Here is a 16,579-nt window from a genome sequence, read left to right as displayed (position 1 = left end):
AACCCTAATGTGTTGAAATTTTTCAAAACTTGCCCTCAAGTTTTGGAATTTAAAAGAGTATTAAAAGTTTAATTAGGAATGTTAAATTCTAAAACTCTAGTATAGTTTTGAAAAAGTTCAAATCACACCCTTATGGTTTTATTAATTAATTAAGGTGTATAATTAAAAGAGATTTAATAAATCCATAAAAGTTTAGGTTTACAATTTAATTGAATTAAAAGTATAATTGTTAAATTAGACCACATAGTATTTTAAAAGTGTTAAAATACACCCTATAATATATATAACATTAAAAGTCTAACAGTATATATATGTATGAGTAAAAGTCAGTCTTACCGTTAGTAGGCCTCATTCACAAAGCTAGTCTATAAGGGGTGTTTAAGGAAATTGCCTATAAAATGGCGATTGAATGGGTATCCACTCTTACCCACCGCACTCTTGACTAGTGGAGGGTCGTTAGCTGAACGGGTAGGATAGGACGAAACCTTCCATTATAAGTATAATGAATTACTAAAGTAACTAAATGTTTTCATAAAATTCCCAATCTTAGTTACTTAGGCAAAAGTGAATTGATGCAATTCCATGAAATTACACTTTGTGCCCTTGCAAAGACGTTGGTGGAGCGTGTGTGGTTAACCGGCACACTAAATGGTTCTAAGCAAAGGTAGCAAAGGGTGACTCAATGTTTGTCATAGTTCGGTGGAGCGTGTGTGGTTTACCGGCACATCGAATAGGTGACTGTAACATGTGAGGGCACCATGTAGTTTGCATGGTTATTCACACCCGCTTTGTGATCCTCGGCATCCCAGTCACAAACAAGAGGGGCATATCGAGATATAAACATGCCATTGAAAGTTCAATGTATCTCAAAGGATCTAGGAGTTTTCATAGATTTAAAACTTAAATTTCTTTTTCGTTTTTCATGGTGGAAATTAGTGAATCGTCATTCACTTACCTTCAAATATTCTGCAACTAGATTACGGCATCCCTTTTCTAGGTTGTAGCGTATTGTGTTGGGTCCTAGCCTTGGAATTTCATTTGGGTGATCTACCAAGGACTCAATCTATCAACTAACTTGAATTCATTTTTCTCCCGTTTTGTAGATGTCAAAGTTCGACAACTATGGTCTTCTCAAATCCCGTGGAACAAGCATTCCACATGAAGATGATATTCCACGATTCAATCGAGGAACAAGAGATCATGCTTCACTTCCTCCTCCTCCTCCAATTATTCTCCCTAACCCACAAGTTCAAAGGCTTGAAAAGTTCAAGATCACTCAAGCCCTTTTGGCAAGTAAACATAAAGAAGGAAAGTCTGTGTGTGCACACGTCCTAGGGATGAAGTCACACATTGATAAGTTAAGAATGTTGGGATCCGTTGTCTGTGAGGAAATGGCTGTTGATTGGGTTCTTCAGTCACTTCCCAACTCATATAGTGAGTTCGTAAGAGAGTACTATATGATGAACTACGACGTGACCCTTATAGATCCCACCTATATGCTTATTGCTGCTGAATCTGCAATGATTTGGCGCAATAGAAAAGCAAAGTTGATTGGTGAATCTGCCTTCGAGACCTCTATGGATATAAACAATAGCAACTAAAGACATGCTATGATCGAAAAGTTTGATCATAAGAGAAAGGCAATGTCTGAAGTAGTTCCATGTGTTGTTCCAAAAGAGTCGATTTGTTTTATTGCCAAGAGAAGGGGCATTGCAGACGAAGCTGCCCTATTTACCTAAGAGATCTAAGAGATGGGAGAGTCAAAACGTATGGCTCTAATATAGGTAAAATCCATTGACTATCTCTTTTAAGCTTCTATTCTAGATTCTTAATACATAATGTAATAAGATTACAAATGATGTTTTGTAGGATCGAAGAAAAGAAAGGGAGCTTAAGGGAAAAAGTGAGCAAAATCTAACCGTAAAGGGGATTTCGATCGCATTTCTCGAAGATTAGATTCTTGAGCTACTACTTAGAGTTAGAATTAGATTGCTAAGAAAGATGTATTAGCATAAGTTTTTCAATGAGTTGCATTGTAAGGACAAAATTTTTTCCGCAATAAAATAAATTTTTGATTTTAAATTTTATTTATTTATCCTTACAATGGCGTGTATGAAAAATTGATGTTAAAATGTTTCTATTATTAGCAATAATGGATTTGGTTCTTATTATGTTATTTATGGAAAGTCGAGAATTTACCAAATAGGGAGAGTTTCTCATCGCCCAAAGTTTCAATTGGACAGAAATTTGGAATCACGCAACTTGGTTGCACGATGAATGAGAAATTTCATATTTGGAAATTAGACAAATTCATTGACAAAGTGTCAAGTGAAGGGCTAAGAGTTCGAGCACACAATGTTGCGTGTTGATCAAGTCCACCATAATATTAACAAGATATTCGTCATGATTTACTAAAGGTTTAGTAAATATGATTATACTTATAAGATTAAGTGTAATTCTTAGTTGATTGAAAAAGTTTAAATCAATAGCAGAACGAATAAGAAGAATCAAGAAGGCAGAGAGATAAAAGTTTCTCCATTCTAAGAAGAAGGGAGAGTACCTTTTATGCTTTATGATAGGTCTTAATGATTAAGAACCATATCTCAATTGATCCTCTAAGTGAGTCTTAGTACAATTGTAAGAAGAGGAATCAAGAATTGAAGAAATGGTTAAATCAATAAGTCAATCATACTTCGTTTCAATAACAAGTCTTAAAGTTAAGATTGTGACAATGAGTGAAAAGTATTAAAGCTTTACAACATTCATCAAATGTGGAAAGTTGTGATGTCTTGAATAAGACAAAGACCGACTAGGACCAATTTATGAAGTGTTTTTGATAAAAGCTACACTAACTCTTGAATATTTGTTTGTCAAGAAATGTTTATTGACAAAAGTATCTTATATGTCAAGGAGTCAGTGGGAGCTTTAATGGTCTTGAAAGGTTTCAAGAACAAATCAAATAAACCTTAACGATCATCACTAGCACACGAGTTGAGGTTTACAACCTATCGTGTTGACAATATTTTGATTCTGTGTTGTTCCAATTAAGTTAATTATGCATGTAAGTTCTATGAGTTCTCATTTTGAATGCATAAAAGGCAAAGCACCTTAATCGATGAAAGGTACATTGATAGGAAAGGGTGAGCTGCTTAACTACTTGGAAGACATGGTGGGCAGCTGTGCTACCATAAAGGCAAGAAATCAAGATTAAGAAAGTTCGGTCCATATGAGTTTGAATTTGTCGTAAACTTTAGTTTTAACAAATTCACATGGATAGGAATACACACACCGCTCAAATCTAAGTGTCATAAGATTTCCACCTTCATGAAAATGATTGTGAGGAAATGCTTTCACTAAGAGAGATTTTAAGAAGATAGTGATTGTAAAATTGCATTCTCGAATTCAATTATGGTTACGGCATCCCTTTCCATAATTTGAATTGTGAGGTTTGGCAATTGTTTACACACACATATGAACTATCGAAGGCAAAGGTGTATAAGTTCAAGAAGCCTTGATAAAAGATTATCAAAGCACTAAGTATTAGAAACATAAACTTAAGAAATTCAATAAGTATTGTTTTTCTGGAAGTGAAGATGTTTATGAATACATGTCGAAGCTAGTGGGAGCATAAGTGTTATGTTTTATAATAATCATCATGATAGTGGGAGCATAAATGTTATGATTGTATGATGATTAAGGCAAGTATTGAAAGGTTAGCAATATTAATTATAGAAAACATGAGTCATACTTTTCAAAGTCACAATAGTTGAAGAGTCGTTTTGCTATAATTAAGGGAGAGAATATTATGCTTCATTTCAAATCTAAAGGTTTAGGTTGAGAAATGTGAATAAAATTTAGTCAAAGGTACAAAGTGTGTTCTTAAAATTTCGATTATGATTACGGCATCCCTCTTCACAATTCGAATTTTGAGAACATAGCAAATAAAACATTATGCGTTGTGTCCCATACGCTTCGAGTATAGGATCGATTGCAAATGCTTTAATGTTTGACCATTCTAAAATTTTCCAAATGTCGAGCGCATTTAGAGGGAAAAGGGACTAGAATTGGTTTTGACTAAAATAATTAAACAACTATCAAAGGAATCCAAAGTTCGACAAGAATTGGTCGCTTGTGAGTAGTTGGAAGTATAGTATTGGAAAATATGGAAATGTTTCCATATTGGATGGACCATATCGACATCATTACGAATAGATAAGATTCTATTAAGAATGAGTTGTCATATGGAACATATGGAAGTGTGTCCATATTGGGAATTGAATATTGAGAAATCTATGACTAGATTAGAAACTTCTATGCAAAAGGATGTTCAAAGAATGTACTTTGAGTGAGAGACATCACGTCTATGGAATTGTCTTGTAACAATCTCCGATAGAGGACTTTGTAATATCATTGGCAATAGTCTTTGTGACTTTGGTGCAATGACATTACGAAAGGATAGTTGCATAGAATGTTAGAATCTAGCATATTCTATAAGTAGCAAGAATTTGATATTCTTTAACTTATGGAAAACGGATTTGGAGTTGTGAAATGAGAAGGATTGGAAATGCGTTCAATCTGATCTATTTCACAAAGTAAGAACCGTAGGTAAACATTGTGTGCATGCTAGGAGCATGGGACAAGTGTAATAATTCAAGTAAGAAGTTGATTACCCGAAACGACGAATAATGAGTAATCAATATGGTGATAAATAAAAGGTGTTTTATTTATGCTCAAAGGGTTGAGGCCATATGGGATTAGTATTATTCTTGTGTTTCACATTTGCATGTTTTGACTTCCAGAATAATTGGGTTTATTAAGAATAATCGAATTATTCAAACGGGCCACAGTCGTTCATATGTTGGAAGTAGATATGAATGAAGAGTGTCGTGATTTGGTGTGTGGATTGTCTGAAAGAGTATTAGACATAAGTAATTGTTTGCTGCAACGTTCATGAGTGCTTATGAATGTGATTTGAGCATTGGATTAGACCCACGCTCACTTGGATCACTCCATGGATTGTATCACGAGTGATTGGTTAGACGATAACATCTTATATTCTTGAAACCGAGATGTGTGAGTTGTATCTTGCAAATCGGTTGCACATTGATAATATGTAAACGCACTAGTAACTTGGTGTTATAAAACATATTGTTGTGTGTGATTCGGTGCGTGAGTGCAAGCGAGCATTGTATCAAAGTTTATCCGTTCCTTTTATTCAAAGTAGGATAAAAGCGATATCTTTTGGGCCCCTCGATGGTTTAGTGATGACAAACGTAAATGCTCGGCTGGGATAGGGCTAATTTGATTTGTTCAATTAGTCTGTCGTCATAAATCAGAAATCGAGAAGTAGTACAAAGAGAATGATTTGAAATCATATCTCATATGATATCTAGAATGGAGGAATATATGATCCCTTATCTAAGGACACGCGTATCTGATAGGATCAGAGTTGACAGCGGCTTTGGAAAGCTACGATTGTAGATCAGGATTTGAAGTCATACGCATAATAGTTATTAGACTTATCCAAGTGGGAGACTGTTGGATTTGTGTCTAAGTCCATAACTATTTTGGTATGTACTTGACCCGATGGTGCATGGTCCTTTTGGGTTGCCTTCACCAAAGCAACTTGATAGGATGAATTATGGAGAGAAAGGATTAAATATGATTTATTAATATATTATGGGAATAATATATTAAAGGAGAAATCATATTGTTTAATTAATAATAGTCAATAATTAATTGGTAATTAGTTTTGTGACTAAAAGAGTTTAATTAAACTTAAGGGACTGGAATTGTAATTATAGGATAATTGCAATTTGGGCCATGGATTGCCTTGAATCAAGAGGTGGACGAATTCTATGGGGAAACCCATAAGAATTTCGTCCATGGGCTTGATTAAAGGAGTCTATGGGTTGCTTAGGGCTTAAGCAACCAAATTAGGGTTTCCTTATTAGATAACCCTAATAGCCTCACTATATATAGAACCCTTAAGGCTCAAAAACGTGGGGAACTTCTCTTCTAGGGTTTTCACACGTTTTGGGCAGCCTCCATCCTCTCTCCTCTTCATCCTCTTGCTTATGGGGTTTGTGAACCATTAGAGGAGTGACACTTATGACTCTAAGCCTTCCAAAGTCAATTCAAAGGAGGAATTGGGATTGTTATTGCTACATAACAATCAAGGTAATATCTTAAACCTAATTATATGTTAATATTGATTTCCATATGCTAGAATTAGGGTTTATAGTATTGGATTCAAAGCATGTACAATAGAGAAACCTAGATCCAAGCATTAGGGTTTGTATGAGCACATAGGATGTCTTATGACCAAAACCCATCAGTTTTCGCCCTCAAGATTTGGCGTCATTACCTCTATGGGGTTCGTTGTACGATTTACACGGACCACAAGAGTTTGAGGTATCTCATGGACCAGCCAAATCTGAATATGAGAAAGCGTCGGTGGCTTGATGTGGTAAAGGGTTATGATTGCGAGATCCTTTACCATCCGGGGAAGGCCAATGTCGTGGCCGATACGCTTAGTCGCAAGGCGGCGCCGATCAGAGGTATCTACATGCGGATGACAGTGGTGAATCCGCTTTTGGAGCAGATTCGGGAGGCCTAGCAGGAGGCCATGAAGGAGGAACATCGGAAGAGTGAGCGTATAGTGGGTAAGGTTTCCTCCTTCGATTACGATAGCCAAGGATTATTAGCACTACACCGTAGGGTGTGGGTACTGTATCACGGGGGCGTACGCCAGATATTGATGGAGGAGGCACACAAATCCTGGTTCTCCATTCATCCAGGGGCGACGTAGATGTATAGGGATCTTCATCTAGACTATTGGTGGCCCTGCATAAAGCGGGACGTGGCTTGGTATGTAGAGCGGTGCTTGACCTGTAGGAAGGTCAAGGCCGAGCATCAGAGACCGCACGGCAAGATGCAGCCGTTGGATATCCCGTTGTGGAAATGGGAATGTATTACGATGGATTTTATCACAAAGCTTCCCTGGACCGTGCAAGGAGTTGATTCGATTTGGGTCATCGTGGATCGATTGACCAAGAGCGCCCATTTTTATTCCAATCCAGGAGAGTATCTCGACCGAAAAGTTGGTCGATATCTATATCAGGGAGATAGTGGCGCGGCATGGGGTGTCGGTGTCAGTGATATCAGACAGAGATGTCCGTTTCACTTCCAAGTTTTGGAAGAAATTTCATGACGAGTTGGGAACTCGTCTGCATTTTAGCACCGCCTTCCACCCGCAGACGGATGGTCAGAATGAGTGGACCATCCAGACTCTGGAGGATATGTTACGGGCGTATGTGCTAGACTTTGGTGGTAGTTGGGATACCTATCTTCCTTTAGCTGAGTTCTCATACAACAATAGCTACCACGCGAGTATTGACCGTCCTCCCTTCAAGATGTTATACGGGAGGAGGTGCAGGACCCCAATATGTTGGGGTGAGGTTGGCCACAGGGTCATGGGGAGCACCGAAGTGGTGCTCAAGACGATCGAGAAGATTTAGCAAGTTCGGAGCAGGCTTTAGACTGCACAGAGTCAGCAGAAAAGTTATGCTGACAAGCGCCGTTCAGACATGGAATTCCAAGTCGGAGATATGGTTCTTCTGAAGGTGTCGCCATGGAAAGGTGTCATCCGTTTCAGAAAACAAGGCAAGTTGGGCCCAAGGTACATCGGGCCATTCAGGGTTATAGCCCGGGTGGGCAAGGTGTCGTATAGGTTGGATCTGCCGGCCAAACTCAGCCAGTTCCACAGCACCTTCCACGTCTCTCAGTTAAGAAAGTGTTTGGTGGACGACTCGGCAGTGGTTCCTTTGGAGGATATTCAGGTCGATGACAGCCTGGATTACATCGAGTGGCATGTGGAAATCCTTGATAGGAAGACGAAGGACCTTAGGAACAAGAGGGTGGAACTTGTAAAGGTGCAATGTCAGCACCAGAAGGAATCGGAGTGGACGTGGGAGCCGGTGGGAGAGATGATGGAGCACTACCCCGAGTTGTTTCAGGATCGAGCAGCAGACTTCGAGGACGAAGTCTAAAATAAGTGGGGGAGATTTGTAGCACCTGGTTCTTGGTATGTAATTTCATCTAAGTATTTTGTATTTTTGCCTTGGATTCAGCGAGTTGTAGGTCCGACTCGCCGAGTAGAGCCGGGTTTTTGAGCACGTTTAAGTTGGTGACTCGACGAGTCCATATTCTGGACTCGACGAGTCCCCGCTGTCTGAATGAAACCCTAATTTCAAGAGTTTGCACCCTATTTAAGCATCCTATTGTGCCTCATGTCGGCCCCTATTCACCACCAAAACGTCCCTCATGAAACCCTAACCCTTCCCTTGGTAATTTAAGTGCTTTTGTGTGAATTCCTTGAAGTTTTGTAGAAGAGGAGGAAGTTAGGACCAATGAAGAAGGAGAAGAGCAAGGGCTTTGAATCCATTTCAGAGTTTAGTAAGGTATAACTCGAAACCCTTTCTGTTCCTTCATTATTATATCATTAAGAGCTTAAGAGAGTCATTTTGAGGCCTCTTCTAGTCTTGATCTTTGAGTAATAAGCTTATTATGTTAAGGGACTTCAGATATAGGCATGATTGAGCTCCAGGAGCTCAGATCTAATATCTTTATGGAGCCATATTGCATGAAAAGCCCTAGATCTACTCTTTTAGTGCATTTTAAGCCTTCTAACCTTCATCGATGCATATATACACGTAAAGTTGGAAACTTTACGTGTTAATTAAGCCCTAAGAACCTAGATCTATGAATGGAATGAACTTGATTCAAGCAGAATCGAGTTAATAGTGATTGCATGCATACGAGTCGGCGGTTCGTTCTTCATACTCGTCAAGTCGAGTTGCGAGTCCTCGATTTTTTCCCCTTTTGAGTTATACCAAGTGGGGATCAGTGGGTTATTGGTGGACTCAGTGAATCGGAAGCCATACTCAGTAATGGAGGGACTCGGCGAGTCAATGCCATGACTCGGCGAGTCCAAGGCAACCTTGTTACCTCAAGAGCAGACTCGACGAGTTATTCATACAACTCGGTGAGTCCAAACCTGAGTGTTCATCTGATGAAGATAAAATCGACGAGTCGTTCATACAACTCGACGAGTCGGATGAAGAATCATTGGATATGTTTATAGAGCTGAACTCGTCGAGTCAATGCCAAACTTGACGAGTAGGGACAAGAGTAAGGGCAATTGATTGATTAGGGACTCGACGAGTTGGAGGCCCAACTCGGCGAGTCGAGTCAACTGAAAGTTGACTTTGACTTTGACTTGACTTGATCAGGGGTAAAACGGTCATTTTACCCAAAGAGTAGATATTAGACTCTGATAGTGTGTTTTGTGGGATTTATAGCCGGAGGATTTCCGGAGCAATAGCAGCAGTTGGAGAGTTCCCGCGCAGATCAGCAACAACTACGAGTTGAGTTACCTTCCAGTAGCGGTGGGTCTACGGCCACAATGTCGGCCCGCCAGTAGAAGTTGTATGTTAGATGATTGTCTCTGTGATATTCATCTAGGTTTGCTACTACCTGTGCTATGTTATGTGCTAGTACGATTTGATGCTATGTGCTAGTAATAGTAGGGGGGATAGTCCCCAAATTACCAGTCAATAGGGCCGAAGGGGCGGTCATGCCCAACCATGCTAGGTAGATTATGTGATATGTGTTATGCGGTAGTAGTAGGGGGTGAAATAGTCCCCAGTATTCGGTCGAGAGGATTGAAGGGGAGGCCAGCACCCAGATATGCTAGTCAGTATCCGGTCGAGAGGACTGAAGGGGAGGCCAACACCCAAATATGCTAGTCAGTACCTGGTCGAGTGGACCGAAGGGGTAGGTCAGGCACCCAGATATGCCTGACCATATATGTATGTTATGTGGTTAAATGGTATGTGGTACAGTGGGGGAAACTCACTAAGCTTCGTGCTTACGGTTTTCAGTTTTGGTTTTAGGTACCTCTTCGTTGAAGGGGAAGGAGCTGGCACGGTAGCGACACTTCATACACACACATTGTTTCCGCATTCATGGGATTGTTCTGGGATTTATACTCTGACATTTTAATGGATCACCTGTTTTGGTTTTTAGACTTAGTAAATGTTTATGAAATGGTTTGATCAGACTATGTTTATTTGCAAATGATTTTACTAAATATTGATTGAAAAATGAAATTTTTGTCCCGTGTTTTTGGGATGTTACATGATACATGATTTTCGATTTTTACTCTGATTGGATATGGGTTTTATAACAATATAAAAAAAAATTTGGTTGTGTTTTTTTGGATGTTACATTATTGGAAGTACCTGAAAAGATTTAATCCACAAATATAAGCCACTACTAGAAAAAGGGCCTTTTACGACGCTCATTGCGCGTCGTAAAACGCTCAGACGACGCGCAAATGCGTGTCAAGGAAGGCCCTGTCATAAAGAGAGACGACGCGCATTTACGACGCGCATTTATGACGCGCATTTACGACGCGCGGTTACGACACGCAATGCGTATCAAGGAAGGCCCTGTCATAAAGGAAGACGATATGCATTCGCGTGTCATAACCTTACGACGCGTGTGTTAATGACACACAATACGTATCAAGAAAGCCTCTGTCAAGAAAGGCCATGTCATAAATGAAGATGACACGCATGTTTGCGTATCATAATTTTAAATGTTAAAAAAAAATTATTTTTTATAGATTTACTAATTTTCAAATTAAATTTTCATTTAATGCCTCACAATATAAAATAAAATATCATATACAAAAAATATAATCCATTTCATAAAATTTAATGTCTTACAATTCTATTTCTTACAATATATAAATTTACATGTAAAAACATCTCTACAGTCTACATGTTTCATGCTTGATTTCCATCTTTTATTGTTTTTAAAAACAAAAGTTCTAACAAAAAACCTTCTTTTAGTAATGCAAGTGATGCTCTTGATAAGCTGATATTCTTAAGTGTAACGGATCCCTCATTACTTGGAGATGCTGGTGAGCTTGAAATCCAAATTAAACCTGATCCAGAAAAAGGGACAATCACAATATCATAAGATTACTTACTTTTCTTCATTCTTGAATCTTTCCTCATAAAATACAACTCTACAAGAGATTTATAAACCTTTTTTTACCCTTATATTATAAGTGCAGTAGTAGGCATCAAATGAAATGTACGGTAAATGAGGGAGAGAAGCCACCTCTCAAAAGTAGTCAATTATTGAAATGTACTATTTCCTTTAAGGTTTTCAAGGATAAAATTGACATTTCTCAAGGTTTAGGTATCACTTACCAAATAAAAGCATTTCCGCAGACTAGAGCAATGCATGCATTCCATCGTACACAACAACATTTAACAGTTTATAAGATAGAAGGTAACCAATTAAGGTTGTAATGTTATTTTTCTTTATTTTTGAAATATGAAAGGAAATAGGAATAGATCTTACGTTCAGAAGGTATGACCGATCTGATAAATTGCCGGCTTAAGCCCACAACAAATTTGCACATAACAATGAATTCCTGCCATGAAAAAACAGAAAAAAATATTTAAAAAACTAAAAAATAGCAAACCTGTATGACACAAGGTATATTTGGGAGCTGACTTCTTACCTCCTTGCAGCTTTCCCCACAGAACCATGTGGTTGATAACATCAAGTCTCTTTCCAGTTTTTCCATGACATTCCTCATGGTCCTGTAAGCATTAGCCATTTGCAAATCTGAATCACTGTTAAGGTTGAAAACCAACAATATAGAAATATCACATTTTATTTGTCAAATTCAATACGTTGATTTGAAAACAAAATAACTTGAAAATTTTATAAAAAGGTCAGGTGAGAAACCTGATCAGTGTTGAAAGTTCCACAATGATGGAATAGTTCTAGATTCACTTTTATATATATATATATATATATATATATATATATATATATATATATATATATATATTGTTATAACAGTTATGACTTATTATAATTTATACCTCAACTAAATCAACATTGTGTCTCCTTGCACGTTCCAATGCTTCATGCCTTGACACAACACCATGTCCTGTAAAAATCAGATAATACATACAACTTTCAGACAATGCTTCACTTGCTTCCGCAATATGATTCTTAATTCCATATTCTGTTACTTGTGCCTCTATTACTAAATGATAGACCTTTGTATAGCCAAACTTATGTGAGGGAAAGTTAATTCCATCATGTATGAATTTCTGGTCCTACCTTCTTTGACATCCTTTGTGATTGTAAACATTTCTTGTATTGTTTGACCCACCAATTGAAACAAACAAAGGCTAATCCTATCAGGATATATATATATATATATATATATATATATATATATATATATATATATATATATATATAGCTAGATGGAATTCATGTACTCGTGATTTGAAGGACTAACAGCTTGGCTCTAATATTAGGCACACAGGGGCATTTTTGTCCGCAAAAAAGTATCATAAGTTTTTAGGAACAAGAAATCACTCTCATTCAGAGGAGCAAATTCATCAACCCACTAAACTCATCACAGGGGATCTTTTCATTTCATTCCCCTTATTCCAAATAATAATAATAATAATAATAATAATAATAATAATAATAATAATAATAATAATAATAAAGTATAAACTACCATCCACCTGATTCTCGATCCCATCAGCTGAACTTGATGCACATTTTTCTCCATATAAACTTGCCCCAAGAGTAACACCTGCATATCAATCACACAAACATTCTAGTACAATCATTAAGAGAACCAAAACCCCAAAGGAAGCATGAGAGTTTTATAGTTTCGTAAAATATCTCCACATGCTAATGCCCATTGTTTGTTCATAAACCACAAGAGAAGAAGCATAGAGGTGTGAGTATGACTTCAAGTGGCCAAGCCCTGTTCACAATAAATAAATAAATAAAATAACGATTAAACCAAACCATTTGTACATGTTACCTGATTTAGATTCAAGGGTTTGATTGGGTTTATTGAAACCCATCCAAAGCACCCAAAGTCAACTGTCACCCACAACCACCACCACTTGAGGTGGAGGTGGATCCCACCCCCACCTCGACCCCTGCTACAGAGAAATTCCCAACATCACTTCCACTTCTATGAATCAACCCATCCGACCCCTGAATCTCAGCTTCATGACTTACACCCATTCCCACACTCCCTCCTCCACTAATCGCAAGGGTAAAACCGTCTTTTCCATGACCCATAAGATTCAAAACCTCTTCATCATTTGTCCTATTTTTCCCCTGGTTATCCGGGCTTTTAACACTAGACACTGAAGGGTAATTAACCGCATCTCCTCCTACATATCCAGGATGATTTTCAACACTCTCCATTGAATCATTATCATCATCACTGTGACATAAAAGTGTCCATTGCTATAACAGATGAAGCTTTTGCTGAATCTTTAGTGGAATGAGGTAGGGCATTTATGTCAATATCAAAATATGAAACCCGACTGGGACCCGCACCAGATGAGTAGTCCCATTTGTAAGACCCGGACCCACATGCCCGTTTACTATCGTTGACTTCATCAGCATATTGGTTAATGACAACACCTTCAATGTAATTTGTATGGGGGATAATCCCCTGTGGCCTATCCACTGTACTCCCACCTTCATATACATTTCTTTTGTTTGGGCCCCAGAATTCATACGAAGCTGCCCGACCCCCGACCTCACTGCCTGCAGCCTGACCGAGATTTGGGTCTTGGTATAAGTCAGATATAGGTCTTTTTTGAGACAATCCAATTCCCATTGTAAGATTTAAATCCATTCATGTAGTTGCAGCTTCATCAATGTCTTCTGTTTGTTGTTCAGCTTCAACCCATCCATTAATTCCAGTTGCTGCACTTATTCCATGTGTGATTACAATATTTTTACTTGCTTCAGGGACATCGATGTTGTTGGGGGAAAAACGGGAAGGACGATTTACATGAATGAAATCCAAGATTCTTACTGTGGCCCCATATAAACTGCAATCCAATAAGGGGGATCTAGTTTCCTTCTTTGAAGAATCTTTGGATATTGTTTTCTTATTAGGGTTATGATGTTTACTAGGATTAAAAGAAACACCATTTTTAGCTGATTGAGCAGAATGTTCTTCGCAATCTTGAATATTTGGAAGCCACCTTGGCTCCCACCCACAAAGGCTTATCAACTTCTGTGCCTAAATATAGAAAAAAAATTTACAGCTTTTAATAGAATGAATCATTTTTAAAACAGAGGAAAATGTACATGTACGTGTGTGTGTGTGTCTTACACGTGAATATATGCATAACACGTCTTTGGTGTTTTCAATATCAGATTGAAGAAGAAACCGATCGATTTATGGGCCTCTTGAAACCTTTATTTGGTCAAGTGTTGAAGTAGCCACAAGGGGTAGAAATGGAAATTGAACGAGTCCATCACAGCGGCCTTTGTAACCTCATCGCCTTCATCTTGGATATTATATATATTATTTAATGTTTTAAAAAACAATATTTTAATTTTATCTATTTTTTTAAAGTGAACCTGTTTGATTTCAGGAGGAGCAGGGATTTCAGGGGCTAATAAGTCTTCACGCTCTTCAGGATCATTACCAACTGCTTCATCATCATCTGTGAAAATCTCCTCATGCTCCCACTCATCACCTGAAATCTCACATATAATTACAAATAAACAAACAACCTATTTTCATTTCTCATGGAAAATTCAAATTCAAGTAGTAAATGGAATGTGTCATTCCGTTCCATTATCCAAATAACAAAACAACACCTTTCTCAATATCATCATCATCAAAATCAAGATCACCACCTCTAGGGCATTCCTCATCATCATCACTCCCTCTTTTATTAAGTCCAAGTCTATTTTTCCTTGCAAACTCTTCATCCTCATCTTCTTCTCCTCTATATGACACATTCCCTTCATCATCATCTGCATTATTGTTTTTACGCCCTCTGCCACCACCTCCACCACCACCACCTTCCTTGTCATCAGGCCTTTCAACTTCACCAAAAGCAGCTGCACCATTGTTTGCAGCTTTCATCATCCATCTTTCATACCCATCTACAGTTTTCCTTCTGTTTTTTTTATCTTTTCTTCTGCTTCCTCAAGTGTAAGTTGCTTGTATTGTGCAACTTTGTTGAGGTTGTACCTAAACACTAAATGTAATAATAACAAGTGTTTGTTGTATATCACTAATGGCATGTTTTTTTCATCAAGTGCTGTATACACATCATCTGTTTCACTTTTAAGCGAATGAAATCTGTAAACGTGAATATATGACCATTTTACCCTTCTGTTTAGGCTTAAAATCAGGGTAGTGGATTAGTATAGTTCCTAGTATCTTTTTTAATCTATATGTGCTTTTTGTATAGTATTTACATTCTTACTTTTATCCTCCATTAAGGGCTCATGTTTCATATGGGATTTGGGTATTGTTGTTTTTGTTTACCCTTCTGTTTAGAGTCAATGTAGAATAGCAAATAATTGTTTATTTGATAGCTGTTAGAAACTCAAAGATTTGAGACTTTAAAACACTACACAGATAAAACCATGATTATGTTAACAATCACTCGTTTATAGTTGTATAAATATACTCTTACTTACCATATAGGAAAGATCATATTTAAACATGTCGACTCTCTTTTCTGTTAACCAGTAATCAAGAAATAGGCCCACAAGTAGAAGGGGTCAAGCATGGATGGGTGTTGTATGTCCCAACAGATTGAAAGAGCTTAATTGTACATCATATCAGTTGCTAGAGAAACCTATGCAAAGCGAGACAAAAATCACAATTAATTATTGATAACTTTGAATTAAATCTCATAACATATACTAATTATTGAAAATTTTGAGTTTGTTACCTTTTCAAACACTTTCTGAACATAGCTAAGTGCAACAGTTCAGTGCTAGCTATTTGTCCAGAGGCCACCTGCAACAGATTAAGGAATTAGTTTTCATTTTATATTTATTTATATCAAAAAGACAAACATATGTAAGTGAGAGTAAAATTACCATGCTGTCTATGTTGTATCTTGCAACATAGCCAAGACAAGATTTGTGATGTTGACCAGCCCAAAACACTTCCCCACCTAAAGACAGGTGAGGGATCACACACTACAAGTAAAATATTACCCATGAGAAAATGCTTATATATATATATATATATATATATATATATATATATATATATATATATATATATATATATATATATATATATATATATATATATATATATATATAGACCTTAATTCAGTTTTCAATGCCTTCAATTCCTAGAAGATTGATTGATACGTTTGAGCTTATCACCACCTACCTTTCTGTAAATCATGAGGACCCTTTGGAACCCCACCATAAATGCAAGTATTCTTAATCTTTCAAGATGTGCCACATCATCAATCAAACGATACATATATATATATATATATATATATATATATATATATATATATATATATATATATATATATATATATACATACATATATATATATATATATATATATATATATATAAACTTTAATGGAAATAAAGATAAAAAATATGATATGGAATTGTACCAAGATCTATGGCAGGAAAGATGGAAAAGATG

At 37.2% G+C, this 16,579-nt stretch overlaps 1 protein-coding gene and 1 long non-coding RNA gene across 2 annotated transcripts; both read right to left on the bottom strand.

Annotated features, from left to right (window-relative positions):
- Nucleotides 1–11,441: 11,441 nt before the first annotated feature.
- LOC128127033 (uncharacterized) lies at nucleotides 11,442–12,766 on the bottom strand. The gene is made up of 4 exons (XR_008225062.1): nucleotides 12,636–12,766; nucleotides 11,973–12,040; nucleotides 11,603–11,684; nucleotides 11,442–11,512 (listed from the first exon to the last, which is right to left on the bottom strand). It is a non-coding gene; the product is annotated as an uncharacterized LOC128127033 (long non-coding RNA).
- A 1,011-nt stretch (nucleotides 12,767–13,777) lies between these two features.
- On the bottom strand, nucleotides 13,778–15,721 carry LOC128127440 (uncharacterized). The gene is made up of 3 exons (XM_052765912.1): nucleotides 14,758–15,721; nucleotides 14,413–14,633; nucleotides 13,778–14,170 (listed from the first exon to the last, which is right to left on the bottom strand). Exons 1-3 carry the CDS (start codon nucleotides 15,029–15,031, stop codon nucleotides 13,778–13,780), a joined length of 888 nt encoding a protein of 295 aa, XP_052621872.1. The 5' UTR covers nucleotides 15,032–15,721.
- Nucleotides 15,722–16,579: the final 858 nt, after the last annotated feature.

The sequence above is a fragment of the Lactuca sativa genome, chromosome 7 (assembly GCF_002870075.4).
Source record: "Lactuca sativa cultivar Salinas chromosome 7, Lsat_Salinas_v11, whole genome shotgun sequence".
NCBI classification, from domain to species: domain Eukaryota; kingdom Viridiplantae; phylum Streptophyta; class Magnoliopsida; order Asterales; family Asteraceae; genus Lactuca; species Lactuca sativa.
The sequence above is the reverse complement of the archived record's forward strand: the minus strand, read 5'-3'. Positions and strand labels throughout refer to the sequence as shown.